Genomic DNA, 27586 nt, shown 5'->3' on the forward strand with positions numbered 1-27586 from the left:
AATTAAGTTAAATTTTGAGTTTTTGATCACACTTCTCAATTTACCACAGGTCGTATAAGGTTGATTTTCAAAAAATGGACTTTCCTTCTAATTTATTGTGTTAATGGTTCCCCCACCCCCCCCCCCCCCACAATTAGAATTGCGGCCGCTCACCTGCATCTGCGCTCAATATGTTGTTTTGGATATTTAGTAAAGGTTTTAACTGCTCCAGTTGGCTGAAGAAACGTGTTGTGACTCAACTCTCCCATTGGATTGATCAACTACGAAAACCTTGATCAAGCTTTAATTGAGTAATAAAACGTGTCACGGATCAGGAGACGATTCGTGTTCTTTTCATTGTTGCGGTTTCCAAGGCGCCTTCAATTCAGTCTCCTGAGCAGTTATGCGCTCTTTTATTCTTCATCTGCATACATTTAAAAACATACGCGGTGACGTTTGAAAGAATTCGGATGGAAGTCAAATAATAAACAAAAAGAGCCGCTGTCAGAAGCTAATAAACGATGATTTTCAAACTGAGTTAATTGAGTTAATTATCATTTTGATGAGATAAATAGCATTGCTTAGGTGCTTGTTTGACAAGAATTTTACAAAGCAACAACACACATGCTTTTTCTTCCCTCATATACAGACTGCTTTATGTAAAAAAAAAAAAAAATTACACAGCATCAATACACTGGCTTGCATAAAAGCATCATGTTCATTTCATGTGATTAAAGTGGTGTCTTTTAGTTGCGGCAAGCAAAAGTCTCAGGTTTTTTTTTTTTTTTTTGTGCTTGGCGGGGGTTGCCCTCGGTGACAGTGCCCCCCCGCCCCTCCTCCCGTGTGTTACCACTTCCCAGGGATGGGCACCCCACATTCGTACCAGCCCACGAAAGGATGAGACGTTCGTCTGCCAATCACGCCAAAAGTAACAGGCTCCTGTCGGTAGGCGCGATAATATCCTGCAGAAGAAAGGTGCAACTGGTAATACATCCACAATATAATATATTCTCACAAATGTCAATCTTTTTAATGACTGACTTTAAATAACATAATGGTTTGTAAATTGTTGGTATTTAATATTTACCTGGGAATTTTTGGGAATGAATGGCAATTTCATTATTTGTTTTAGTGATTGGTACATTATTTTATCCTTTATCATTCTTAATTTAGTTTTTGTACAAAAGCAACAAAATATTAATGTTCATACCGTTGCAAACGAGCATGACATTTCTGACAAATTCCTAAAACATTTCAGTGGAAATTTGTGGTGATTCATTAAAACAAAAACATTTTTAATTCATTGTTTTCAAATTATTTTTTTGATTTTAATTGATATTTAATTTAATTTAATAATAAACAAATAAGATAATGTATTTCTAGGGTAAATTTAATAACAAAATGTGATACTTTTGAAATTCGCAATAAGATTCAAACATAAGCATATGTCCAAATCTGAAAATGGAGAGAATTGGGCGGTGTAGTCAGATACCCCGCAATGATAATTGTGTGTGATTTCCAGCTAATATCGCTCCCTTTATAAGCAAATATTAAACATCATCATCATCATCATCATCATCAAGGAACAAGGTAGATAATTTCGAACGAGTCAAACCAAAACATAAAGCAAAGATTCCAAGTGATGCATTTGGAAAAAAAAAAAAAATCCAAAAGGATTCCAACTATGACCTGATGTTTACCTTGAGCTGAAGGCAGAGTAATGGAGAGATACGCGGGCCCAGTCCTGCCGTCCCTGTGGGAGTCCACAAACTGACAATGATCCTCTCCTTGTCCCACGGTGTCTCCTATACTGTAGAAAGGCTCTGCAGGAGATCAACATAGTGTTCGTGTTCATCGGATGCATCCCTACTGTCGTTCTTATTCTTCTATGTGACTTGATTCTCCTGTTTTTGCTTCTAACATTTATTTATTTGTTTTATTTGCCAAAGTCGGTTCAGATCTAGTGTGCGTGTTGTTCCCTTCCTGTCCATCATTTCCCTGGGCTAGAAATAAGACTTCCTGTAAAAAATTGGATTAGGGGAAATGAGATTACTTTTGGGTCTATTGTTTTATTGTTTATACAGATAATCTTCGCAATGCTCGGGGCTTAGTTCTTACCATGACCACTAACATCTGTAATACATAACAGGCAACAAACGCACTTGTAAGCACAGCATTTACATTTAGCACAAGCATGTCGGCAATTCTAGTCGGATTGATTTGACGCTAGTACAGTATTTGTTAAACAGTACATATGTGGGTTCGGACCTACCTCTCAGATCGTCACCCATGAAAATCTTGTATCGCAGCGAGTTGCACAAAACCGCGCCCACAAACTTCCTGTACCACGTCCGCTTGACGTACTGGCTGCCTTTACAGGAGCTGTGGGCCGAATTGTAGCGGAAGGAAAAGGGGATCCAAATTGGCTCACCGCCTGACACACAAATTGACAAGAGTAAAGAGATGAAACAAAAATGGAAATGTGTGTTAGCCAAAATGACTTTCACTACTGGCGTCCCGCAGGGCTGCGTTCTAGAGTTACTGCTACTTAAATGAACCCTTTTTGTACCTATAACTTCATTTTATTGGTGAGTACTACTGTCAACAATCCGTTTTAATCCTCAGCAGAATTATCCACTAATTGTCATAATGAAAAAAAAAAGAACCATTATCTAGTAATCTGATTACATAATTGACATGCAAAAGTGTAAGGTAAAGGGGTATTCAATATTATTGTAGGACCACATTATTATCTTCACACGACAAAAAAAAATTTCTGTCTGGACTCCGGGAAGTTTTGATAGGACACGACTGAAAGTACTGCACAGACTTACCAGGCGGCCTTTCGATGAGAAGAGGATCATCTAAAAGAAACAACATGGAGGACAATGTTAATGTTTTCACCTGATAGATAAACACATCTTGGCGGCTGCGATTGCAAAATAAATTACCCCATTTTGACATTTTCATGCTCGAGAACTAAACTATTCAACGTCTAAGCAGTTTTCACTCTGCTGGGAGCTGCTCACCTGATTCTGTGACATAGGTGAGCGTATCGCTGACTGGTCCCAAACCCAGCACATTCTTGGCCTGCACTTTGAAGTAGTACCTGAAAGAAAACAACGCACGACTCATGAGGGCTTTCGTGTCATTCTGTTGCGGCTCTGCAAAAGTGAGGCAAATGCTAATGACTCTAGCAGATGACTTTGGTCGGCCTGATTCAGGACTCAAAAGTCTGTTTCCTATTGGTAGGGATCCGAAGTCGAGCGGATATTTGGCTCACTTTAAAGGGAGGGTAAAGGAAATGGGCTGAAGGGACGAGCGGCGATTAGGCGATAGCAAGGCGGGATCAGAACCAAAGAAACAAGCATGTGGAAAATGTAAAGCACGGATGATGAACACTGAAGGCAAGGACTTTCTTCACTGTGTGTTTTTCAAAATAGAGATGAAAATAAAGCTCACTTTGCCCCCGGCTGATGAAGAACTTACTGGGTAGTATCACAAATTCAAGGAGGATGTGTTTGTGCAGGAGTCCATTCATGTGAGGTCAACCGTGCCAAGTTTGCGGTGCTATCATTTTTGTAGCCAAAAGTCTGCACCACCAGGCCTGGATCCAATCACCAGAGCCACATAACAACAGTGACCGAAATATACAGCACAGTGTGTATCTCTCGCTAGAGCGAGAGAGAAATTGAGGAAAGAAAAGCAGATGCAGAGAGTGGTGATGTCATGAAAATCCAAATTGGAGCGGGTGGGGGGGAAAAAACGAGGAAATCTGAAGCAGAATATAAAAACAAAGGAAATACTAGAAAATATTACATAGCCACAGTATGTCTCTGAAACATTTGTAAACAAAAAAAAAAGGAGCCTAAGATGATCACCTTGTCATCAATTCACATATAAGAGATGCTACTAAAAGACAGTAGTGGAAAGAAAATACTCTCCATTATGTGTTGTAATCAAAATGTAAGTTTCAAGTACTTTCACTAATGGTGTCCCTCAGGGCCAAGTAATAGAGCCATTAATGTTAGAATGAATCATTCTGGTAGTTTTATACTGTAATTTTACTTTAATCTCACTTCATTTCATTTTTCTTATTTCTAGGGGTGTGGCTAAAACAGTGCCTCGTCCCCACCATAAAGGAACTACTCTGGCACAATTGTGATGTGCATTTAGCTAGCTAGCGATGCCTACACCACAAATATCTTCCCTTTGAATAGTCTGCTTGCGTGACCGCTTTAGAGTGCCTTGTTGTCAGCCATGAGTGCACGCAAGTGGCGTAGAGAAAGGCAGAAGCCCGTGGAGGGCGGATTTTATTATTATTTTTTTTTAAAGTCTGATTTGACAGCCAGCAAGTGGAACAGGGCTTCGGGCTGGCATAGCCGCTTTAGAGTGCCTCGTTGTCAGCCATGAGTGCGCGCAAGTGGCGTAGAGAAAGGCAGAAGCCCGTGGAGGGCGGATTTTATTATTATTTTTTTTTAAAGTCTGATTTGACAGCCAGCAAGTGGAACAGGGCTTCGGGCTGGCATAGCCGCTTTAGAGTGCCTCGTTCTCAGCCATGAGTGTGCACATGCGCGATGGGAAAACACACAATTCAACTTTTATTTTTCAAAGAATTCTTAATAATTCAATGTGATAAAGAGCCATTAAAATGGTTAGGAAAAATAGTGGGAGCCGTAACAAATAAATGCACTTTCAAGGTTATAAATGATTTATCCTGCATATTGTGTACGGTGACACGCGATCCATATGACTTAATCTAATGAGCAGAACACCTTGTGGAAACATGTCCGCATCAGAGCGTCTGCATATGGTGTGTACGTGCGTGTGTGTGTGTGTGTGTGTGTCTGGCAAGCAGAAGGAGCCTCAAGCATTGGGAAATGCCAACAGTGTCCCACACCAACGGTCCCATGAGTAACAGTAACCAAGACAGCCGTGCCAGCTTGGATACACGGCGGTTGCTAGGGAGGAGCTATAACAAACTCTTGGAAAAGTTGACACTGAAACACAGCTCCATTGTTTGTGCTCTGCAACAGGTGCTCCGCTCGGCCGTCGGCAGACACTAAAAGAGACACCTGTGCATTCGATTAGACAGTAAATTAACCTATTTTGGGGTTTTTGTGCTCTTTCTGAAATGAGTGGGAGGAGCTAAATTTGTCTGGATTGCTACGGAGAGTCTTCACAGCATGTGCAGATAAATGCATGGAGGGTTGTTGTTTTTTTCTAAATCGAATCATCTGTAGGCCAAGTGCAGAATCATCAGGTCAGTTATTTTGTTTTGGATGGTTTCTTTTATTAGCAGAATTTTCAGGAAGTATTCTGCCACGTAGGGTTCAGAGAGCGACATTTTTTTTTTTGTGACACAAATCAAGCAAAGTGCTCATCTACCCTTTTAACCTTGTGCACATGGATTTAATCAGCGGATGACATGTTTGCGGTGAATATTCAAAACATATTTCTCCACATGCCACCGCATTTACTCCAAATTGAAAAACTTCCTGATCATCCAAACATCTGACTCAGTGCGCTTGGATCAGCATCGAGCTGGCCCCAAAAAAGAAAAGAAAAAAGAAAATCATCCCCTTATAAAGGCACAACACATCAGTGCCATAAAAATGAATATACAAACAAATACGGGCATATTTTGTCTATTGTGTTATGGTGGGATCGTGTCCTAACGATCCCACAAACAGAAATAAACACTGGTGGAGCCAAGAACCAGCAGCAGAGGCTCAACCGCTTCATAACAGTTGCATGCAAGTCATGAGGTTTTGCATTAGACAAGATACAAAACGTTTAAAACAAAAAACTATTTTTATTGGGGCCCGATCACACATCATGCTAAGGCCCTCCTGCAACTGATCAGTTTTACTAAATTATTATCATCTTTATTGATATTTTTATGTATTTATTTTTTGTAGCATTTAGCCTAAAAGTACGTTCGAATGTATTTGTGCGTACTTTTGAAAATATTTAAATAACGTACTTTTGAGCGCACTCGTCAGTTAAAAATGTGAAACGTTATCGGTTTTCCAGGCTTCCACGAGTTTCGGATTGTATTCACTTTTCCGAGCGCTGCAAGGTGATTTTGTGTTACCTGGAGTTGGGTTTGAGATTCTCCACAGCGAGATGAGTCCCTCTGGATATCTTAGAGGACCATCGATTGTTGAGCACGTCATCATATGAAGCGCTGTGCACCATGTAGCCTGGAGCATCACACACAAAAACAACAACAGTGTATTTATGATCTGTTTCAGGGTTTTTTAAGGTTGTTTTGAAGCCATACGTCCACCATATGGGGAAAAAAAAAAAAACTTTTTGGGGGGTTGACTGTTCTCCAGCCAATGTCTGTTTTCTTATTCTTGCCACTCATGCAGTCAACACTCAAATCTGGTACGTGACCCGGGCCCGGGGGTCGCGCACCCTGGAGAAATTCCCCCTTAAAGCTATATTGAAACAACGTATGGCAGCGCATCAAAGTGAGTCTGTTGGATTTTGAGACTTTTCTATTTTTACTGGAGCCACGTCAACACAGCTGGCTGTTGACAAGGGGAAGTGGAAATACTCCACTTCATACTACACCCGTTTTGTTTTTTTTTATACCGTCCTCTGTCATCATCTATGAATGAAACATTCCAAAAGAAATTGATTCCTCCCACACCCCAGCAAAAACCTTCAGAAAAATATCCTAAATACTGCAGGAGGTTGAGAATTTATATTTTTTTCATCATCCAACCTTTAGTCTTCGGGTCCAAGATACCATACAAAGTTTTAAAGTAAATCATTCACACCAGCAGGAAGGAAACACTTGACGGAAAATAGCAAATTCAACCCCCAACTACCAAAATGTGGCACTGGAGACGCTATCTGTTTTACACATCAGAAGACGGGCCCGTCCCACAACACAAGAAGGGGCTCGTGTGTGTCCGTCTGCCAAATAAAACACTCGGCATCCCTTTCTGATAGGCCAACACTTTTCACACAGAAGGACCTAATCTTACATTGTTGTTTTTAGCTTTTGTACGTCAGACTTTTTGTTTCCCCTGAGAAACTAAAGAAACCAAAGAAATTGCTAACAGCAAATTGCGACAACGCTTAAAAGGACAAACTCAAGGGGCGTGTGAATAAAGAGCACAAGAGACAATTTTGTATGAAATCGATCATACCGACCAATCATCTGGAATGTTTGACATATAAATGACATTTATAATCCAGCATTTCTTACCTGAAACCATATCATCCTTCAGTGGGCGGCCCCAATCCAAGATGATAAACGAATGGCATCCCTCCATGGCAACCACCGTGAGATTATGGGGTTTATTTTTGGGGGGCTGCTTCTCATCGAAGGCGCGACTGTCGTTCTTGATCAGATCTTCTAGGACGTCAACTTGGAGGTACTCCAGGGCCTCCGTCAGGGAGCACGGAGCTCCCGGGTCCTTTTGGATGTAGTTGACGTACGGCGCTATGGAGGCAGAAGAAGAAGAAGAAGAAAAGGAGGAAATTCAGCATGATGCAATCTATACAAAATCCTCAACAGTCTATCATGGGAAATGGGCTCAACTGATTAATATTTCAAAACAAAAGATAATGTTTTTTTTCCTTTTAGGATGACTTTGCAGGGAAAAAGGTCCATGTGACCTTGAAAACAGATCCTATTCATTCCTTTTGAAATGAAATTCTGGACTGAGAGTTTCTGAGAAGGCCAGCTGGACCTACAGCTGTGAATTCCAAGTTTAACTGGGATTTGGAGGCAACCACAGGAGCCTGGACCGGCTCCCACCTCTGCGGATGATTGGGCCGAGAGTCTTCCACGTGTCAGTATCGACATTCCACAGACCGTCAGCTCTACGCTGTATGATGTGTACGGAGGATCACACGACTCCCGGATTGCATATCCAAACATTGTCGTACGTCATCTGGTGTTATTGAGAGTAGATTTAGATTGAAACGCGGGCCAATGTTTTGTACACTGTCAGGAAAAAAAAAAGGTGCTACGTTTGTACTTTTAAGGGTCCAATGTCTTCTCACTGGGGCAGGACCCCTGAAGGGTATACACAAGAAATATCAGGATCCTTACAATTTGGCAAGGGGGACACCTCAGGGTACAGTTTAAGGCACAATTCATTATCATGGTTTCATGTTAACTTGCAAACTAAACTTAATGCAATAATTAATTAAACACATTCAACGAACTACGGGTAACATAAACACACTTAAACGGTAATGATGAAGGATCTTATGACGGGAAAAAAAATCCGGATTGCATGCCACAATACATCCTGGGAATAAATCAGCGGACGGAAAGTACAAAAGTACACAAACAAGAAACTTTGACAGTTTGTTGAAAGAGACCGTCTAACTCTAGACCACTACTTTGTAATACTATTCTTTATTTCTTCAAAGTGCACGGCCCCTTTGCCATTTTGGTCCATTTATGTACCGTTTCTAACCATCAATAGTACTTATTTTCTATTGTGAACCCCGTAAAGTACATCACAAAAAGTTGTACCTTGGGGAACAAAAATGGGAGATTTTTGCAGGGAACTATGCATCAATTCACGTATTGTATAACAAGTTGACCCGAGGATGTGAAGATGTCCTTGGGTTTTGAGACTTTTGACTATTTAGGACCACCCGTAGCTCTCACTTGAATTCGGCAATGCGTGAGTGAGCCAAAATAAGTTCGAAAATATCTGTGTATAAGACAGATAAGGTTTGTATGTTTGTTTGTCCGTCGCATAGCCGGTGTTATGACCGGTGTGTTTTGGTTTGTGTTATGGGGGTCATTGTGTTTTGATGTTGATGTTATCAGTTACTATGCAAATGTTGCTTATGATGAGGTTGTCCGTTTCTATGCAGTTGCTATGGTCTGGTATTAGTCACTCTTATTTAATCCTTTCGGTCTTTATTCTGTCCGGGGCTCTTAACCGCTTAGAGTTTTCTAATTACAATAACAAAGATTTCAATAATTTTTCCATATGAAATCTGAGCAAAGATTTCTCATCACCTTTTAAAGACCCTCCCTTTCGAGACTCTGCGCTTGCAATCCAAACATGTCGACATATCTGGCATGTGAGACTCCAACACGGATGAAATATGACTGGGGAAACTGCAGCAGCAGAGTTCACATAAAAGCTGTCTAGTCAGGATGATATCAGGCTCATCCAATACAATTCACTCTATTGTAAAGGGGATTTATGCAACCCGTAAGAATGACCACTTAAGACTTTGTGATCTATGTTCGTCTGAATGTAGATTCACTTAAAGCATGCACACATCAAGAAAGAATAACGAGAGATCATGTCGGCTTAAGAGAACAAATTTCACTTGTTTTATTAGTTGTACGCTTTTCCCCGGTTCAGTGCCCGTTTTTATCGCCGCGCAATAATAAGGGAGAATAATAACTTTCAGATGGCGCCATGTGAAGGGAGGTGATCACATTGCTGACCAAAATAAACTGCGTCCAAAGGAGCAAATGTTGATTTTGGAGCAAACGCGAGCCATTGTGAGTCTCTGGGATTAGTCTGATAAAAGCAAAAGCTGTCTTCCTTCTCACAAGGAATTGCATGCTGTTATCGACTAATTGCGTTTAGCTCACATTTCATCACCAATGGTAACTCCAACAACCTTTATATCATTAGACCGAAGAGTTCATAACAACTGTATGGCTGCTGCCTCGTTATGATTCACCAAAAGGAAACTTTCAGCAGTTTTTCAACGAGAGTGCTATTTATACATTTTGGCATACGTTGTTGAGGTGGTGTCGTTTTTCAAGGTTCACCCCTCAAAGGACCTTAAATTCCCACTGCATCGCTTTCAACCATTATATTTATTAAGTATATTTAGCTTAATACTTCCAAATTCAAGATTATAGCCTAGGAGCAAGACTTAACTGCACTTGTGTTTATTTGGACTGACAGCTGAGGTGAAATGCTGTCCAACTTAAACCACTTGTTCAAAACTACTTGTTAAGTACTGTACAGGGAATGTTTGAGTTAACAATTCAGCATTGTGAATTGTCAAGAAATCCCAAAAATAAATAAAAATCTCAAAAAATAACCACTGATCGCATAGACTAGGAGATGAAAAAATGAAGGCAATCAGCTAAATTATTCATTTGCAGAATTGTTGACTGTGATCAGTGTCCTCAAAAATTTGACTATTATTTATTATTAATAATAAAATGTTAAATAGCCATTTTATTTCACTAGTGTGTATTAAAATAATAGCCTTAGGTCGTTTTCAGTTTCAAAATATGCACAATATACATAAATATGTCCATTTTGTTACATCATTATGAGGATTTGGTTCCTCAAAACAAAAACAGCAACGACGAGGTGAGAACACAACAGGAAATAACTAAATAATTAGTTCAGATCCGTGTAGTTGTGATTAGGGTCTTTTGTCTTGTTCTGGGTAAAAGCCCTGCTTGGTAGATTACGATGCTTGTGCCAACACAGTTTTCATGTTTTGATTGCTCTAAGAAGCATAAATGCGGCTTATTTTATTTGGATCAACATTCATCTGGCTGGATTTTATTGTGTTTACATGAATCATTAATGCATGTTTTGATTGAGTTTTTGGTCAGTTAGTTAAACTGTTAAGGTTGCCTTTGCCAATTATACATGACGACATATTCTATGTTTAAAATTCTACAATACCTCAATGGATAGACAATATTTCTTCTTCAAGGAGAAATGATTTATCAGGAGTTTTCATGTGTGCCAAGATAATATTTCTGTTTGCAACCAGTTGAGGCAAAAAGGAATTAGAATAAGTGACAAAGCAAGTATGTAAGATCAGTTGGAAAAAAATAAGCTTTTCCTTGTGACGATTCCATTAGATTGACATTTGAAATGAACCAAGACCGCTCAGATGTTTTTTTTTTCTTATACCACTTTCAACTTTCAGTATTCGTTATAGTGGCATCATTATTATTCATCATTATTGTACGTGTGTGTTGTACCTCGGTTCATAAATTCATCTATTTACATTGTTCGTACTTTTTGTGCTCTTCCTATAGATACCACAAGATGGCACTAGATCTCGGAGGGTAGTGATTGACGTTGCCACGATGACTCATGGCAGCAAACTGGTGACTTTGGAATCTTATACTGCAGCGTCCAGTGCTACGGTACACCAACAAGGTAAGCTAACAGTAGCGTGTGTTCGTTTGATTTTCCCCATTTTTAGCGGCGCTTCAACAATGCAAGAATGACATGGCAGTAATTGTTTGAGTCTGCTCAAACGAGAAGCAAGAGGCAGTAGTTAACAATGCTTATTGTATTGGCTTTACGTTAAAAACCTGGTTGACCACATGCTGGAAATGGTACCGCTTAGCAGTGGTGCACTAAATTACCTGTGAATCTCCTCTTCCCACTGTCGTCAAACTCTGATAAAGGACCTCGGCCAGAGGGTCGGGTGTCAGGAGTTGGTATCTCTGTTGTGGTGGTGGCGATGGTGGTTGTCGGCGGTGTCGTTGTGGTAGCTGGAGGCAAGGTAGTCTGGAGCAAAAAGTCATCTAGCAAACAAAAGTGTTTATGAGCATTTGCTAAGCCAGGAATGATTTTATACCAAACCCAACAACAGACTGGATCAAGAATCCTTTGTAATGACCACTATGAAGTCTGTCAAACACAATGGAGTCATTAGCGGGCAGCTGTATGAGATCATTCTAAACAGACCCCATTTTCTTAAATCAAAACAAGCGTTATTCATGTGTAATGTTTTTTTTCTGCCCACATTTTCAGAGTGTGTGTGAATCAACAAACACATTTGAAAATGAAAAGTTGTAGGGTTTCTTTCGACAGATTTAAATCAGCTCTTAGCTCGTTCATTGCTTCTTGTCATGCAGTACCAGGAAATTTTGCCATTGCGTCATTGTCAACATAAGTACAGCAGTCTTCAAATTGTGCAGTGGCACTGTGGTCTGTAATGTGCAAAACCGAACAGCAAAAACGAATAGAAGGGAGGGGAAATATCAAATGCCGCCCATGTGCAACATAGTTCTTTAGACAGCCAAACACCTGCAGTGAGAGTTTGATTGCCAAAGGCTCACATCGGCCAAAACAACTTGTGTTTGGCTCAGTTCAACTATGCATATCCAAAAACCTAACCCCAGACTAAATTAATCAAATACAGGAAAAGAGAACCAATAGCAAGATCTCACGACAGCAAAGATAAAGGATCAATCATGCAACAACGAGATCTACATCATAATCACATGCCAAATGTAACCTTAGATCTAACACGTGGAGTGTTTCAAAGACTCACCTTCTGAGTAACAGTTTAATATTCCATCCGAGTCAAACATTGCATCCCCGTATTCATCTATTTTGGAGAAGGTTCCTGGTGGACATGTAGGGTATGGTACTTCAGTGGTGGACTCCTCCGTAGTCCATTCTGTGGTGGTGGGTTCTAGGGTAGTGGTTGGAGCTCTGGTGGTGGTAGTAGTTGTGGTCCTGAGGTGAGGCAAGTCCAAGCCGAGCAGCGGTTTCCCTCCGACCATGAGGATCTTCTCTTTGGGGTTGACCACTGGGCGACTATCCCGGCCATGACCAAACAAAGCCATGCCTTCCTGGTTCAGCAAGGGGCTTCCTAGATGGTCTGGTGATTAAGTTGGAAGTAAAGGATTTCTTATTAACTGAACCTGATGATTGTCTTCTAAAATTACTGCTAAAGCAAATTCTGCAACTGAGTGTGTGTTACCGAAAATGGTGCGTCCATCCTCGCCAAGCACGACTCTCTTTGGTTGGCCCTGGGAATCTTGGAGGACTTTTCCATCCTGGTTCATAAGAATCCCCAACTCCAAATCTACCAACTTAATCAACCGAAATGTAAATGGTGGAGTCTTAACAGCAGTTGTACAAGTGACTACCAACACTTCATAACGTTAAATCGTTAAGATCATCTCATGTCACTGAATTTACCCATTTGTTTCCGTCAGGTCCAGTAATAAGCCTTTGACCAACAGCCTTGCTCATTCCATGAGTGTCTGAGGATTCTTTATCCTTTGCTGTCAGATTTGGTCGTCCATTTTGACCTAAAAAATGACAAAACGTTTACAGTCATTGTCTTATTCAAGATATTACCATTGTGACGTATCATACTGTTTCATGCATTTTACCATTTGACTTTACCATTTCCATTGGCGGATGTAAGAGTTCCTCCATTGGGTGTTTTGCCTCTGAGGATAGGATAGCGACTTCTGCCCCCCTGGCCTCTAAAGCTGTCTCGAGATGAAGATGGTGACAATGATATAGACTGGATTCTACCTTCTGTGAGTCCCCCAGTCCTTGTTGGAGTAGAGATTCTGCTAGCATTGCGATCTGATGTGTACACTGGTCTGAGATTCGCCGATGAAGAGTGGGCAGATGATGAGGTGGAATCAGATGTTGAAGAACCCAGTCTAGAGTTGTGTGTTAGTTGTGATCTGGTGGGAACTCTGGATCCACCAAACAGTCTCGTTGCAAGATGAGGAGAGCGTATCCTGCCATTTGTGCCAATATTAGGACGGCGGTAAAATGGAGGGACCCCGGACGATGAGGTGGTCCTTGAAGGGGTGTCTCTTGTAGCTACACTCTCATTGTCCTCTGTGTTTCTGTGTTGTTCCGTTATAGCTGGATTACTTTGGTCCACTGCTGGTTCTGCAACATTTGTATCAATCCCACTGTTTTCTCTGTCACTCTTATTAGGGTAGTCCTTCTTGTCATAATTGTTATTGTCATTGTCATTTGATTTCACATGTACAGAATGACGAGAGTCAGAGTTTGAAGACGATGAAGGAGCTGGTGAAGTTGGATGTCTTGAGTTACTATATTCTGCATTTCTGTCAGTCAATGAGGGTTTATAAGAACCCACCCCCATCTTGTCATTTTTTAGTGAGTCACTAGAGGAAGTAGCAGTTGGACCTTCACTAGTCTCTTGTATTGAGGACACTCCTGCAGAACCCGTGGCCACTGAGTCCCTGCTGGGTATACCCCGCATAATAGGTCCGTCTACCCCCGTTGAGGATGACGCTCTGCTCCAAGGAAGCCTGCCACCCTGTCTGGAAAATGGGAGTCGTGTTCCTGAACCTGACCTGCTTGGGAACTTAAATCTTTCCAGAAGGGAAGGACTAATTCGGGGACGAGAATTTGTTGTTTTATCAGAAACACTCTCCTCCTTTTCATTTTTGTCTTCTGTGGGATATTCTTTGTTGCTTGAAGTAGGTTCTTCAACTTTGGTTGCCTCTGTGTTTTTTAAAGTGTTTTGGTGAAGTGTTCCACCATTTGTTGTGGCGCGTTCTGGTGATGTATTTGACTTTTCTGTGTTATGTAAAGAGCTTTGTGATCCTCTGTGCAAAGTAGATATTGGTTCTTGTGAGTTGCTCTGCGACATAGAAGGGTAATTGCTTCTGGTGTTATCTGAAGCTACAGCACTATTTGATGTGGAGGAAGATGTAATTTGCAGTTTCTCAGAGGTAGATGGTTCAGATATTGTTTTGCCATTGATCCTTCCCTCTGAAGTGGACCCAACTGTTGCCTCGTTGAAGGTATTTGTTGTTTGCTGTTTGATAGACTGGTCTGGTAAGGTGGACTGCGATGTGGCCTGATTCTGAGTCCTGCTTGGCAAACGTGACTGTGAAGGTCTGTAACCATTGAGCGTTCTGGTTGAATTTCCCCTAAAAGGAATTCCTAGGTTTCTTCTGCCATAACCATTTCTTGCACCAAAGCCAGATCCATTGGTCCGGCCAGATGATGCAGATCCCCTGCTCACAGCTGTGCGCTCTGTCTGAGGCTCTGGGTTGTTATCTTTTGTAACCTGAATGGTAGGTTTGTTAGATGCTATACTGGGTTGATAGGAAATGTCTTTGCTCTGGAGGTGTGTAGAGGCTGTGTCCTTTCTTTTGTCCTCTGATTGCGTATTACGCTGTGCAGTGGTAGAAGGTGAAGAGGACGATTTTGGAGGAAATGGCAATGATAATGATGAAGAGGAAGAAGTCTGGGTGCCCCCTTTTTGATGGGGCCTGAGCTTTATGGGTTTTCTTGGCTGTGGATAAACAGATGTGGGTTTAGTTGGGGAAAGTGTAAAAACTTTTAGGCTAGGGGTCTCCGGAGTTTGGGGCTCATCCACTTCACTATAAATATCATCCTCAGATTCAGGGGAAACATCATTATATGGTTCTTTTGGCTCAAGTTTAGACTCCATGGTTGTTGCATCTTCTGGGGAGGAGGTTGTTGGTACTCTCTCATCATCATCATCATCTTCATCCTCATCATCCTTATCCTCTGTAGATGAGGTTCTGCCTTTATTTACGCCATTCCTGGCTGAGCCTCTTACTGAGGAGAGGATGCTGTGATAAGAGCGTGTCTGAGAAAGTGGCCGCACCCGTCTACTGACAGGTGCAGAATTGCGTGGCTGAGTGGGTCTGGTCGGTTCTTCTGGTGCCTCCGTTGATTGAAGCTCTGATTTGTCATTGCTAGTATCATGTTTGGAAGGACTGTAGCTAGTCCTCTGGGTGTCCTTGGTTCTTGAGAATGATGAAACAGCACTGCTGGCTGGTAGCAGGAAGAACATATTCTTAAATTCATCGTGTAAACAATTTTCACACACATACTGTACACACTAACTCATTCTTACATCCTGGCATGACAACACTGTAGGCCTTGCTTAGTGGTCCCTGTCCCCTCCTGTTGGTGGCTTTGATCTTGAAGATGTACCGATCTCCAGGTGTTAGACCTTCTATAGTAGCTGAGGTTGTGCTTCCTCGGTATGTCACACTTTTCATTCCAAATGGCTTCAGGGCAGGAGCATAAGACATGATGTACTCTGTGTGGAGGTGGAGCATAAACAACTGTTGTGAGGAAAAATACAGGAACGCTGCATCAAAAGATCTTTAGCACTACAGGAGTCGTGGTATCATGCAAGAATCCCACTCCTGAGACCCGGGGTGAATTCCTGGGCAGGGCATTAGTGTTAGCCAAATACAAAAGTATACATTATCTGAAATGTTGTATGTTCTGTTAATGAAATATTCATCTCATACCTCGTATCCTCCCATTGGTTTCTTCAGGAGGATCCCAAGTGGCTGTCACAGCAGTCCCTTTCCCTCGTAGCGGTTTGACTTCAAAGTTCTCCGGTGGCCCAGATGGTGCTTGGGGCAACAACAGACATAAAAAAAAAGGGTTGCTTGAAGCACTGCAAACCAGAAAATGGACTAACATTCTTAAAAATCAGCCTCCAGCATGCATGCTCCTACCTGACTCAGGTGTTCTCTGAAAGACAGATACGCTCCACTTGCCATCATTTTCTCCTTGAGAGATTCTGACGGCAAATTCATACATGCTATCAGCAGACAGGGTGTCTACCATCAGTCTCCTCTGGGTGCTCTCTTTGTACTCCCAGCGTGCCGACTCACCCTTCTCCCTGTACCTTACTGTGTAAGATCTTTGATGAGACAAACAGGGAGCTTGAGTTCTAATAGGTTCATTATCTGGACGTGTTTATTGAAAGGTTTGTGGTATTTTCTTCGTCTTTACCTGAATTCATCAGACTCAATCTTCCGCATTTCCACAGCGGGATCGACCCAGGAGATGAGGACTGATTTCGGAGACATGACTCTGACACTGATGTCCTTAGCCTCATACTCGGGTGGCTCTGGTTAGGATATTACAAAAATACATATTTACATCCTTTGCAATGAGTTTATAACCGATGATGTGAGCGCTTCCAAAACAACCGCAACGTACCTGGTGTGGTCAATTTGGTTGCCGCATGGTTAGCAGGAGCTCTCTGGCCCTGGGCTTTCTGTGCCTGCAGTGACACCACATGAACGGACTCAGATGCTATGAATAGAGAGGGATACCAGGCACGACCAGGGTTTACACTAATGACACTAAAAATTGAACAAACAAAATGTACTCATTGTACTCCTGTCACTGTATTCTACATGTAGTTAAATCCCTCAGTTAACCTTAACCTAAGACTTTGTCTGCTATGTAATGGTTGGGATGCCTTACTTAATTTTTGCGTGTTACGGTTCCTCTGATCAGACTGAGGCTTGTGGTGTTGGTGTCTCCTCTCCAGTGAAGTTGTCCTTGTGAAGAAGCCCCTCTCAGGCGGCCGGGGACCAGTGGAGGACTGAGGGGCCCTCCTCCTGTATGTCCTGGAGCTAGAAGCACTCGGGCGGTGAGCTGTTCTGTTCACCCTAGCAGCACGCTTCAGAGCGGTCTGATTTCTGGCCGCAGGATATGTTGACCTGACTGGACCTGTGACAGAACAGATGTATAGTTATAGGGACCCGTTTACTTTACATTCGGATTGTAATCTGGGCCGTCATATGCTCAGGTCCTAGAACTACTTAAAGGACAACCATTTCCATCAAACCATCCACTCATTTTGCATTTTGAGTTCAGTACAGGTCTTTGTGGATCACAGGACTTAAACTCAACTTACCTGGGGGCCGTTGTGGGTATAGTATGTGTATTCCAACAAAAAAGGGTTCCTCCCAAAAAGTACAACTCCAATCTTCTCAATCTTTATTAATAACGGTTTAAAAAATGAATGTTTTTGAATGACCTGGTAGCATGCTGAGCTACATTTGGCCTAAGGGAGTAAGCAGTTGAGACCCTCAAAATGGGTTGAAGATGGTTATCAGGAAGTTTGACTTGTCCGCTTTTTACGTCCTTGAAGGCTCAAAGGAGGGCGGTTCTATAAAAAAAAAAAATCATTGTCTGCTTTTCTATTCACTTGCTTGAACTTGTTTTTGAGCTTACGTAGGCGGTAAAGGTCAATGAGCACTATTTGAAGCACCGGAGGGGTAATTTGAAAAACGTCTGTGTGTGTCTTGGAGTTCGGTAACCATCTTGTCCTCTTGCTTATCTCCCTTGTGTTTTGGATACTCCTCAGCATGTCTAGTTGTAATGCTGTCTGCAACTTTGATGTCAAGTAGAAGGCCCCAAAATGTCGTCCCACTGGCCTCACTTGGCCTGCGGGCCGTCAGTTTGAGACCCATATTGTAGATGGAAGAGTTGCAAAAATTAGAAGGAAGCTTGTGTTCAGGTACAACAGAAATTTCCTGGTCCATCGTGTATCTATCTGATCTATGAATTAGGGAAGTCCACCTTAATGGTCCTGCGCCATCGTTATAGATTCTAGTACATTTTAGGTTCATCCAGAAATTTCACCTAAAATCTGAACATCCCAACCTTTGTCTGTGAACGAACTAACAACTGGCTTTTGTGTGTCTGGCTCTACCCTTTGTGGCTCTACCACTGAGTCTGCTCCCCCCCCCAGGAAAAGGTGCCAAATCCATTTTTTAAATACCTTTTTTAGTGCCTTTTCACAAGTGCAATTTATCTGTTCGTCCTTTTCCATGCATTTTCCTCTGGTTGTAACTGAGCTGGATAATACATTCATTCGTCCAAACCTCAGTCGCTTCTCAAATTCCTTCTTCAATTGAATCATAAATAACCCCATTTGGTCTTGATCAGACAAATCTTTTTGTCAATTTTTACGAACCACCTCCCACCCAAGTCTTCTTGAGAAACAGTCCGAAGCGCATAGTTTGGCACAGGTCGCCCACCACTAAACCAGTGATTCCACATTGCTCTGTCTGTTGTTTCCAGAAGAGTTTGACAAGCGGAGCCAAGCGTCGACATGGAAAGTGGATCAAAGAAGACAGCGTTTTTAGTATTTGGTGGGTTCTTGAAAGGGAAATGGTTACAGTGGTGAAGGCGACATAGAAGCAGAAAAATGAGCTGTCTGAAGGTGAAGGCAGGCAAGGAGGGTGAAAGTTGGGGCAAGTCAGGGAGGGAGGTGTGATAATGGATGAGGAAAAAGGATATGCAGGTAGATGGTGGTGTGCCTGGGGACACAGTAGGGAAGTGATTTGACGCCCCACCCCTTCAAACAGGAGTTTTCTGGTGATAAGTGTGTGACGATTTCTCTTGCCGCACCCTTGATTGAAGACACAGGAAGAAGATAATGTGCTGGCTTAGTAGCTAACCCCACTGATAGAGATTTTTGGTACTCCCTTATTGTCATATACTGTAAATCATCCGGCAACACTTATTACATTACATTAGGAAAACCATGTCACTGCACCATAAAAATGTCCCGATTTTTTTTTAGACCAATTAAGTGAAATTGGATAATTTCCCATGACACATCTGATAATCTATCAACATTGGCTGAGAATCCCTGATCAAAATTTGAGCTGTATCAAAAATTTGGCCTTTACAACAATAATATTGCTAGTGTTGATTGACACTGTCAGCGACGTATCAATTTAACAATAATTTGGCAACTTTTTTTTCACAACCGCCATCAAATTAGCTCTAAAGGTGACAATATCGTATCCCTCCCCCCAAAAAGTGATTGTAAAACTTTTGACATTATAGCTAGTTGGCAGGTGTTACCTGTTGATGTGTTGCTGACAGGTGCGCTGCTCAGCACAGCAAAGCCATCAAGCTTCACCCATTCAGGATCTAAAAATAAAAAATATATACATGTAAAATAATGTACAGTGAAGTTGATTCACAAATCAACCTATTTACATTTTTTTCTGTAGTACCTACAAACTAGTTGCTGGAATTCGTGTTTTTAGTGTTGCTTCTATAATGCGCTAAAATGCCACAAGATGGCGCCAGATGCCTGAAAGTAATCATTGGCGTCAAGGAAGTACATGAATTCTGAACTACTGTCCATTGTGTGATTAGTGATTAAATTGATAGGTTTGCCACCACAACTTTTGTGGGTCACTCGGTTAACTTTCCCTCAACGTCGCAGAATTCATCACAACTTTCCCTCCTAAAAAGAGTTTTATTTTCCCCAAATCTCTTCCACTCCACCTCTGCTATTGCTGGCTTGCTCCTAATAAGTCAAAACAAGTCTGCCTTTGATGCTTCCAACAGTAGCTGGCCAGACACATTTATGAAGCAAAGGCGAGCGGTGTGCGTTATTTACGACGCCTACCGAGGAAATAACACACAATCTACAAGGATGCTTTTCAGGGGTTTGGGGGGGACAACTGCAGACATATGGCTACAGAATTTTACGGATGTCAAGACTAGTAAAATGCACACTGGATATAAGCACACAGGGTCACGCAGAAAATATTTTATATAAAAAAATAAAAGTCAAAAAAGTATGTGAGTAAAGTTGTAATACTATGTGGGGGGAAAAATGTCATTTTACAAGAATAAAGATGGAGTATAAGAATAAAATGGTAATTTTTGTACAAGGCAAAGTATGAAGAATATTACAAGACTAAACATATGCTTTATACTGGTAATATTACCACTTTTCCTCATGATATGACAAAGTAATTGTCATAACTTTCTTGTCATAACATTTTTCTCATAACTTGACAATTTTTTTTCTCGAAACAATATTTTATACTGTAATAAATATTACAACTAAATTATATTGGATATCACTTTTTTTCAGACTGATACCAGCACAAGTATTCACTCTGAGTACTCAAAAGTACTTTTGATATATATAACGCTGTATTGAACACAATGACAAAAAAACTGTGAACAAAGACCTTTTTTTTCTGACACAGATGATGGATGATTGGCCGATGTGTCAAACTGTCAAGGAGGACTTACTCAATGTCAGATTTATTTATTTTTTGCCTTAAGTATCGGTGGCTTGTATCAGCAGACTCCACGAGTATCATTACAACTTTTTTTTTCACCATATTCCTTTATTGGAGTAATATTACAAGTTTACGCACATATTCTTTTTTTTTTTTCGTTTACTTTCTGCTTTCATTATTTTCAGTCATTTTAATACAAGTGACCTCAGCTAGCATGATATGGCTTGGCTCTTTCCACCGTGGAATTATGGGTATAAAAAAAAAAAAGCAAGAAAATGGAATAATGACAAAAGCAGGCCTCACTAAGCAATCCCTAGTCGTAAAGTAACCGGACTTAGATGTTTATTTTTACAAAGCTGGGAATGATCTTCTTGAACCCCACAAAAAGTACGAAGATTGTATTATAGCAAATCTCTCAAACGTTTTAAGACGAGCGGAATCAAAAGTCGATTCTGTCTTACCGACATCCTCCACTAAGGGAGAGCGGCTCTCCTTGCCCACTCTGGTGTAGCGATGAGTCCTCAATGGCCTGTTGGAGCCGCTCACAAAGCGCTCCACCGGCCTTCCATCCAGATGGATTGAAGGCTCCCAGCTCTCCCTCTGGCTCTTCACCACTGAAGTCGCTTTCCCATTATGTGTCCGCAAGGGCTTCTCCGCTGGAATACAAATCACACATGCGCACACTTTTAGTTGACAGCAAACCCGTTTATTGTGCGGCGTACGTTTCAGACCAATCTGCGCACGAAACGATTTTTAAAAAGATTGATATCAATCACAAAGATGAGCTGTGTGCATGTTTACAAGGAGACGTCGTGACCCCCCCGAGGTCAACGCAGGCATGTAAAGGCTCCGGAAAAAAAACACTGTGGTGAGCCTTTTCCAAGAGCGCCTCTCACCTTTCTGCCAAAATCCCAAACGCTGACCTGCTGCACGACCCCGACAACTGTACACTTGACCCCAATAAATTCCCATTACATGCTCGGCCCACCCGTGATGTGAGCAACAAAAGGTTACAGTTTTACTCTGCGCATCTGTAAATGTATTTTCCGTCCGCTACCTTATATGGGCATTTGGCAACAACAAAAAATGCCGATACCGTCACGATTCCCATCCGATGATATTTTTTCTCCCATTGAGCTTTCTCTGTGAACGTCCTTGATGTCATAACATGCCAGAGGCTCTAGAATTCCTAACCGCACCTGTCGGTCTTCCCCTCGCACCTGACCTCGAATGAACGCGCTCAACTTTGGCGGCGGCCTCCCTCTCAGGCACTTGACGAGGAAGATGAATGGTCGCCCTGCGGCGCTCCACATTAACATCAGCACATCAATCGGCACAAACGTTGCTATTTCAGTCAAGTCAAGTCGCAGCCCAGGCTGTTTTATCATAGGGGAGGCCTTCAGACATCACAGCGACATTATTAGCAAGGACGATTGGAGGAAAAATACGATCATCCGATGAAAATAAAGACACTATAATGCATAAAGTTATTTTAGAAGAATAGCATTCTATTTCACTCCACAGATGTAATTCCGCCGCTTTCATTGGCCATGATTCAAGTCGGCTGTGGCCACTCCCACAGCGGCGCATTTCCCCCGATAGATACTGTATGCCGCCCTGAGTTTATCAGCAAAATTACCAACATCGGGTCTAATGCTGCATTCGAGGATGGTCGGAAGTCGGATATATCCGAGTTGTTTTTTTCCCCAGTTCCGACTTGAAAGCGTTCGAGGCGAAAGTAAGCAACCAAAATGGCGGATAGTGATAAGTTGTTTTTATTTTGATCCTCGAAACTCAGTTTAACCTCCAGCAAACTTGCCTTCTCGCAATTTTTGCTTCATTTATTGTTTTTAACCTTATTTCATACAGTTCAGTAGTTCACCGTATAATTTCATGAGATAGCGGCACACTCTCACGTACTTCGTGTTACGTGGAGTTATGTTGAATATTTAGGAATGAAGAAAGCTAGCGAGTTTTATACTCGAGTAAATTGTGTTTTACCATTCGCGGTCTGTGTTTCCAAAGGGGTCGCCATTGTAGAGTGACGCCACTTGTAGTCCGTCAGTGAAGTCGGCGTCTCCCCCACCCCCCACCCCCAACTTCGCAAGTGGAATTTCCGAGTTCAAGCGGCCGTTCCCGTACACACTTCCTGGTTTGAACTCGGAAAAGTCCGACTTTCGACCATCCTTGAATGCAGCATAACGCGGCCCCGCGCAGAGATACACCATGTGCCGCACAGGATTTGCACAGGATTCATGAAAATATTTATAGAAATAATAATTAAAATAATAGATAAATAAATACAAATAAATAAATAAATATAAAATATTTATTTATTTTATATTTATATCAATAAAGTTTTGTAGGAAAAAGTAAAGTCGGAATTACAAGTCTTAAAAAAAAAATCCCATGTTGTTGAAGTTAAATATACACAATTATGGATTTGTAGTCAAAATCAAAGAGTGAAGTTGCAATTTTGAAAATAGAGCCCTAAATGTTTTGTCAATTAAGTTGGATTTTTACAAGAATACGTTAAATTGGAATTACTAGGCCTGAAAAAAAAAATTCATGGTATTGAAGATAAATATACAGAATTATTTGTACACATGATTAAGAAGTAAATCGAGCTTCAAAGAATGAAACTGCTACGTTGCAATAAAGTCGTAACATTACGTTATAGTCTAATTTTAGAAGAATGAAGTCAAAAATAGTTAGTAGTTACAAAAATAACGTCATAGAATTCCGACAAAGTTGAAATGTTAAAGAATGTCAATAAAGTTAAATGTTACAGGAATAAAGTTGAGTAAAGAATGAAGTCTAATCATTTGTATTTCTAATTAAGATTAAAATCCTAATTTAAAGAATGAAGTTAAAATTTTAGTTGAAAAAAAATTCAAATATGATGACAGAGTTATAGAATTACATGACATGATATTACGATTACGTTTTATAACAATTTTATAACAAATTCGGAATTTTACATTACATTTGTTTTGCCACTGAACGAAGACGAAATATTATGAGAATAGTCGTAACGCAATACTTTCAGAACAGGCTTGCAGAATTTTCACTTCAAACTTCACCTCTTCTGATTGAACCCTGATTAATTGCGTGAAAATAGTTCTCGACCTTGAAGGTTGCCCGGCACATCGATGACATCACTGTTGTGGTGACAGCCGAGCATGTTTGCGGCTTGTCGAGAGTATTGCATGACATCATGACGGGACGTGTCACTGCCGGCATTTTCGGGGGCAGCCAGTCAACTCGCAGGTGCTCGCAAATCACTAAACACAACCCGCCCATTGTGCTCAAAAGACATTTTTCTTCACCTTGAACACACAACATTCACATTTTCTCCGCCAAAACGATGGGGGGAAAAAAAACGCTAAAATTCCTCATTCAGGAAAGTCTCCCGAGAAAGCTCCTGCACAATTCCGGCATGTTAAGTGGGGCAGGGAAATTAAATTCCACTGGCTTGCAAGGACACGATATACCCCCCCCTCCCCCACTCTCTCCTCCGTCTCACTTACTCTCCCACTTTCCGCAAGTCGGTGCGCTGACATTATCCAAATACACTACGCCTCTGTTCTCCCGTTGCCGAGGTGTCCACATACGCCCGCCGGCCCACTTTCATTAAAACCACTTGATAAATATGACGCTGACAAGCCGATGACATGCGAATAGAGCAAGTAAATGAGCAACGTTCGCAAACCCCCTTAACAACTACTGTAACAAAACGGCCGAGAGGGAAGCTCGCAGAGGTCGGCAGCTGACCCCCCATGACATTAAGGAGCTCCCCCAAGTGACTCGACAGTAAGTCGAAATGAAACGAAGACAAAGCTGCCGAGGAGTGAGGAGGAATGTAAACTTGGAAAAAAATGTTCCCTCGGTCACATTTCCAAGTCTGCTGCTTTGGAGATTTCGTTTCTCAACGAAAGATCATTTCAAGGATATTTTTGCAGTGAATCATAACAGTGCAGTCAAATTCCAGGAAAGTGGAAGTTGGAAATTTAGGGGAATACTGTAAATCTTAATTTGGCCAATATTTCTGGTTTGTCGATTTGGTACAAAAAGTCAGTCTTGTAACTTGCAACATAAATAGAGAAGTTTGGTACCACTTTTTTCAGACCGATACTAGTATGAGTATTCAACTCTTGAGTAGGCACAAATATATTTAAAGACCAATATATTCCAATCTAGTATTTTTCCTTAAAACTGCATGAAATTAATGGCAATTTTCTATTCGTCTAATTTGTAGTTTTTGATTGAAAAAAAAAACACACAAAAAGCCACATGACTGGTATCGGCCGCCGTTGCGAGTACCAATACCTTGAGCTCAGGTATCGGCCCAATAGCAATACATAGTTTCGGTACTCATCCATACCTAAACTTTGGTATTGCTGTATAGTATTCTTACAAGACAAAAAAATGCTCCCTTTCATCCATACAACAAAAAAAATTCCCATTAACTCACTTCACTGCCATCGACGGCTATAGACGTCAAATATTCATTTGAACTATTTCTATTAGTTAAGCATTTTTTTCTCACTTTTGTTAACAAGAGTTTGAAAACCTAGAATTAGTTTTATTGTATATTTAGAACAGATATAAAATTTTCGATTAACCGTGAGTTAAGTCGTGATTAATTACAATTAAAAATGTTAATCGCCTGTCGCCCCTAATTTTTAATAATCTTTTTTTTTAATGAATTTATAGCAGTGAATGAGTTAATGTAATTTCCAAACTTAATAACAAATCCATATGAACAATTAAACAACAATAACACACCAATGAACCACAATGACAAGAATAAATTCACAACTACAAGAGGAAAGAAAACTCAGGAAGTTTCACTCTTATAAGGCAATAAAAAAAATGAATTTTCATCACTCTATATAGATAACAATAACTCAAGTATGTCCACTATGAGGCAAAAACTGCACCAAAGAACGCTATATTGCATAGAAAATCATATCATTCCTATCAATTGATTTTTAAGCAAACAAATATCTCACATAAAGAAAAAGTAGGCGTGTCAAAATGAGCAACTTTCAACACCAATATCAAATGTAAACATTCTAAATTGTGTGCACTTGTGTTTTTCCAAGGAAACTCATACAAAATTCCAAAACCACATTTCAGAGTAATCCACTCAGCATCACGGTGCAACCACACCTACCCCCCCCCCGATTCTCCACGCATGAGGCAAAAGTGCTCACACTTGAAACGGAAGCGTGCAGTTTGCGCGGCTGATGGTCACGAGAGAAGCGTTTACCTGTCCATCCGCGCGCAGGTGTGCAGAAAGCCACAAAGAAGGCCAGGAGCGTGCTACTCGCGCACAGAGTCATGGTGCGTGTGGCGCTGCACAGCTGCAGCAGAGGCGCACCAGCCCAGTGCCGAGGGGCCGGGACTCCACGACCCTCCTCCTCCTCCTCCTCCTCCCCACCACTGGGAGTCTCCTTCTCACTCCTTCTCACTCGCCAAAGTCTGGCACTGGGAAAATAAATAAATAAATCACACGCTTGTTAAAGGAGACACTTTAGAGGTGTTTGGTGCCACTTGATAGTGATTTGTTCCTTTTTATGGAGGCCACACTGGCACCCTTGGTAGGATCAAACTTGATTGGGAGCCAAGTTACGTTTTGTGTCCACTAGATGGCGAGCTAAGCCACATTTTACAGTCAACCAAATGAATGCTTTTCTACTTTTTAAAGTTTTGTATGATTGCGTTTCCACACCATTGCACAAAAACAATTAAGTATTCTATTTTTTATACAATTTTTAAATTATAAAACAATTAACTGTTTAAAATTTAAAATACATTTAACATATAATATTCAAATAGATATAAAACAATTTTTTAACTGTCATTCAGTGAAATAAACATTTTTTTTGTAAATTAAATAATGAATTTAGTCAATTTTATTCTAAGTGAATTTGTAAAAATAATTAGATTTTATAGTAACAGGACATTATTACCCTTGTAAATATATTTTTAAAAAAAATATTATTAAAATGATATATGAATAAAATGAGCAATTCTACACATCATTTTTATTAAAATATCGTTGTTGTTTTTAAACTTAAATTAAATTATATGATAGTATTTTATTATTAAAATACCTACTGGCATATTAGCACCCTCACAAAAATAATGTCCCAAGTCATTTTTCATGAACTCTAGACAAACACCGCCCTCTGTTAGTCTGACTCTGAACTTAATCATCAACTGTTCATAAAGCTTACTGAAAAGTGTTAACGGTGTCGCAAGTGTTACAAAGCATGTTTACAGTACAGTCTTCAAGAAATATCTTGAACTAATGAAAATAAAGAATATAATGTCATGGAACTATAGTGTGAGTTGAGTTCAATATGAGACGACGGACATTTTATTTCTTCTATGGAGTTGATGCCTCAAGGCTCGTTGTGGCAGTCTGTTCTTGAGTCATCAACTTTGTGATGAAAACTGAGTCTGATATCTCCTTTTACAGTTTTGAAGATTCTGTTTCCCCCCCCCAATCAATTTTTAATACCACGGGTCGGCAACCTTAAATACTCAGTCATATCGATTGTCTACGACAGGAGAAAAATAAATAAATAAATAAGAAAAAAAGCACCACCACTATGCTAAATTTATATTTAAAACAATAAATCAATAATCCAGAGTCCTGTTGACAAGGTTTACCTGATCTGACTCTAGCATGACCAGAACTCTGTGTGATGGACAAAGCGGGAAATTGGTTGCCTAGCAACTGGTCAGCATCCGTCTTAGCCATTTAATCCTTTCGTTTTTGAGCAGCTCCACTCATTCATTAAATACAAAATCAGTCCAGCTTTAAGTGAAGCTGAGTATTTACTGAGTAACCCTATCAGATCAATTCAACTTTATGAATTAACAGTACGTAGCAATAATAGCATTTTTCCCAACATTTACTGAGCTATATTGGTCTTATATTGGAAAAATGGCATGACATGTAATCAAACCAAAAAGTCACTGTAAACTGAAAAAAATATGAATATCTGA

At 40.7% G+C, this 27586-nt stretch overlaps 2 protein-coding genes across 4 annotated transcripts in view; both read right to left on the minus strand.

The window, feature by feature from the left end:
- Positions 1 to 27586, minus strand: part of LOC144039634 (dynein regulatory complex protein 1-like) — a 281634-nt gene that overhangs the window by 181920 nt on the left and 72128 nt on the right. The gene's annotated exons all lie outside the window — the stretch shown is intronic.
- fndc1 (fibronectin type III domain containing 1) lies at positions 522 to 25911 on the minus strand. Its single transcript, XM_077553188.1, has 21 exons — positions 25839 to 25911; positions 21025 to 21219; positions 19380 to 19448; positions 16980 to 17228; positions 16710 to 16805; positions 16500 to 16617; positions 16220 to 16407; positions 16007 to 16114; positions 15601 to 15789; positions 13119 to 15518; positions 12909 to 13021; positions 12688 to 12799; positions 12253 to 12585; positions 11339 to 11500; positions 7205 to 7441; positions 6077 to 6185; positions 3009 to 3088; positions 2814 to 2843; positions 2252 to 2413; positions 1680 to 1802; positions 522 to 941 (listed from the first exon to the last, which is right to left on the minus strand). The coding sequence occupies exons 1-21, from the start codon at positions 25909 to 25911 to the stop codon at positions 826 to 828; spliced, it is 5262 nt and encodes a 1753-aa protein (XP_077409314.1). The 3' UTR covers positions 522 to 825.

The sequence above is a fragment of the Vanacampus margaritifer genome, chromosome 19 (assembly GCF_051991255.1).
Source record: "Vanacampus margaritifer isolate UIUO_Vmar chromosome 19, RoL_Vmar_1.0, whole genome shotgun sequence".
Lineage (NCBI taxonomy): Eukaryota > Metazoa > Chordata > Actinopteri > Syngnathiformes > Syngnathidae > Vanacampus > Vanacampus margaritifer.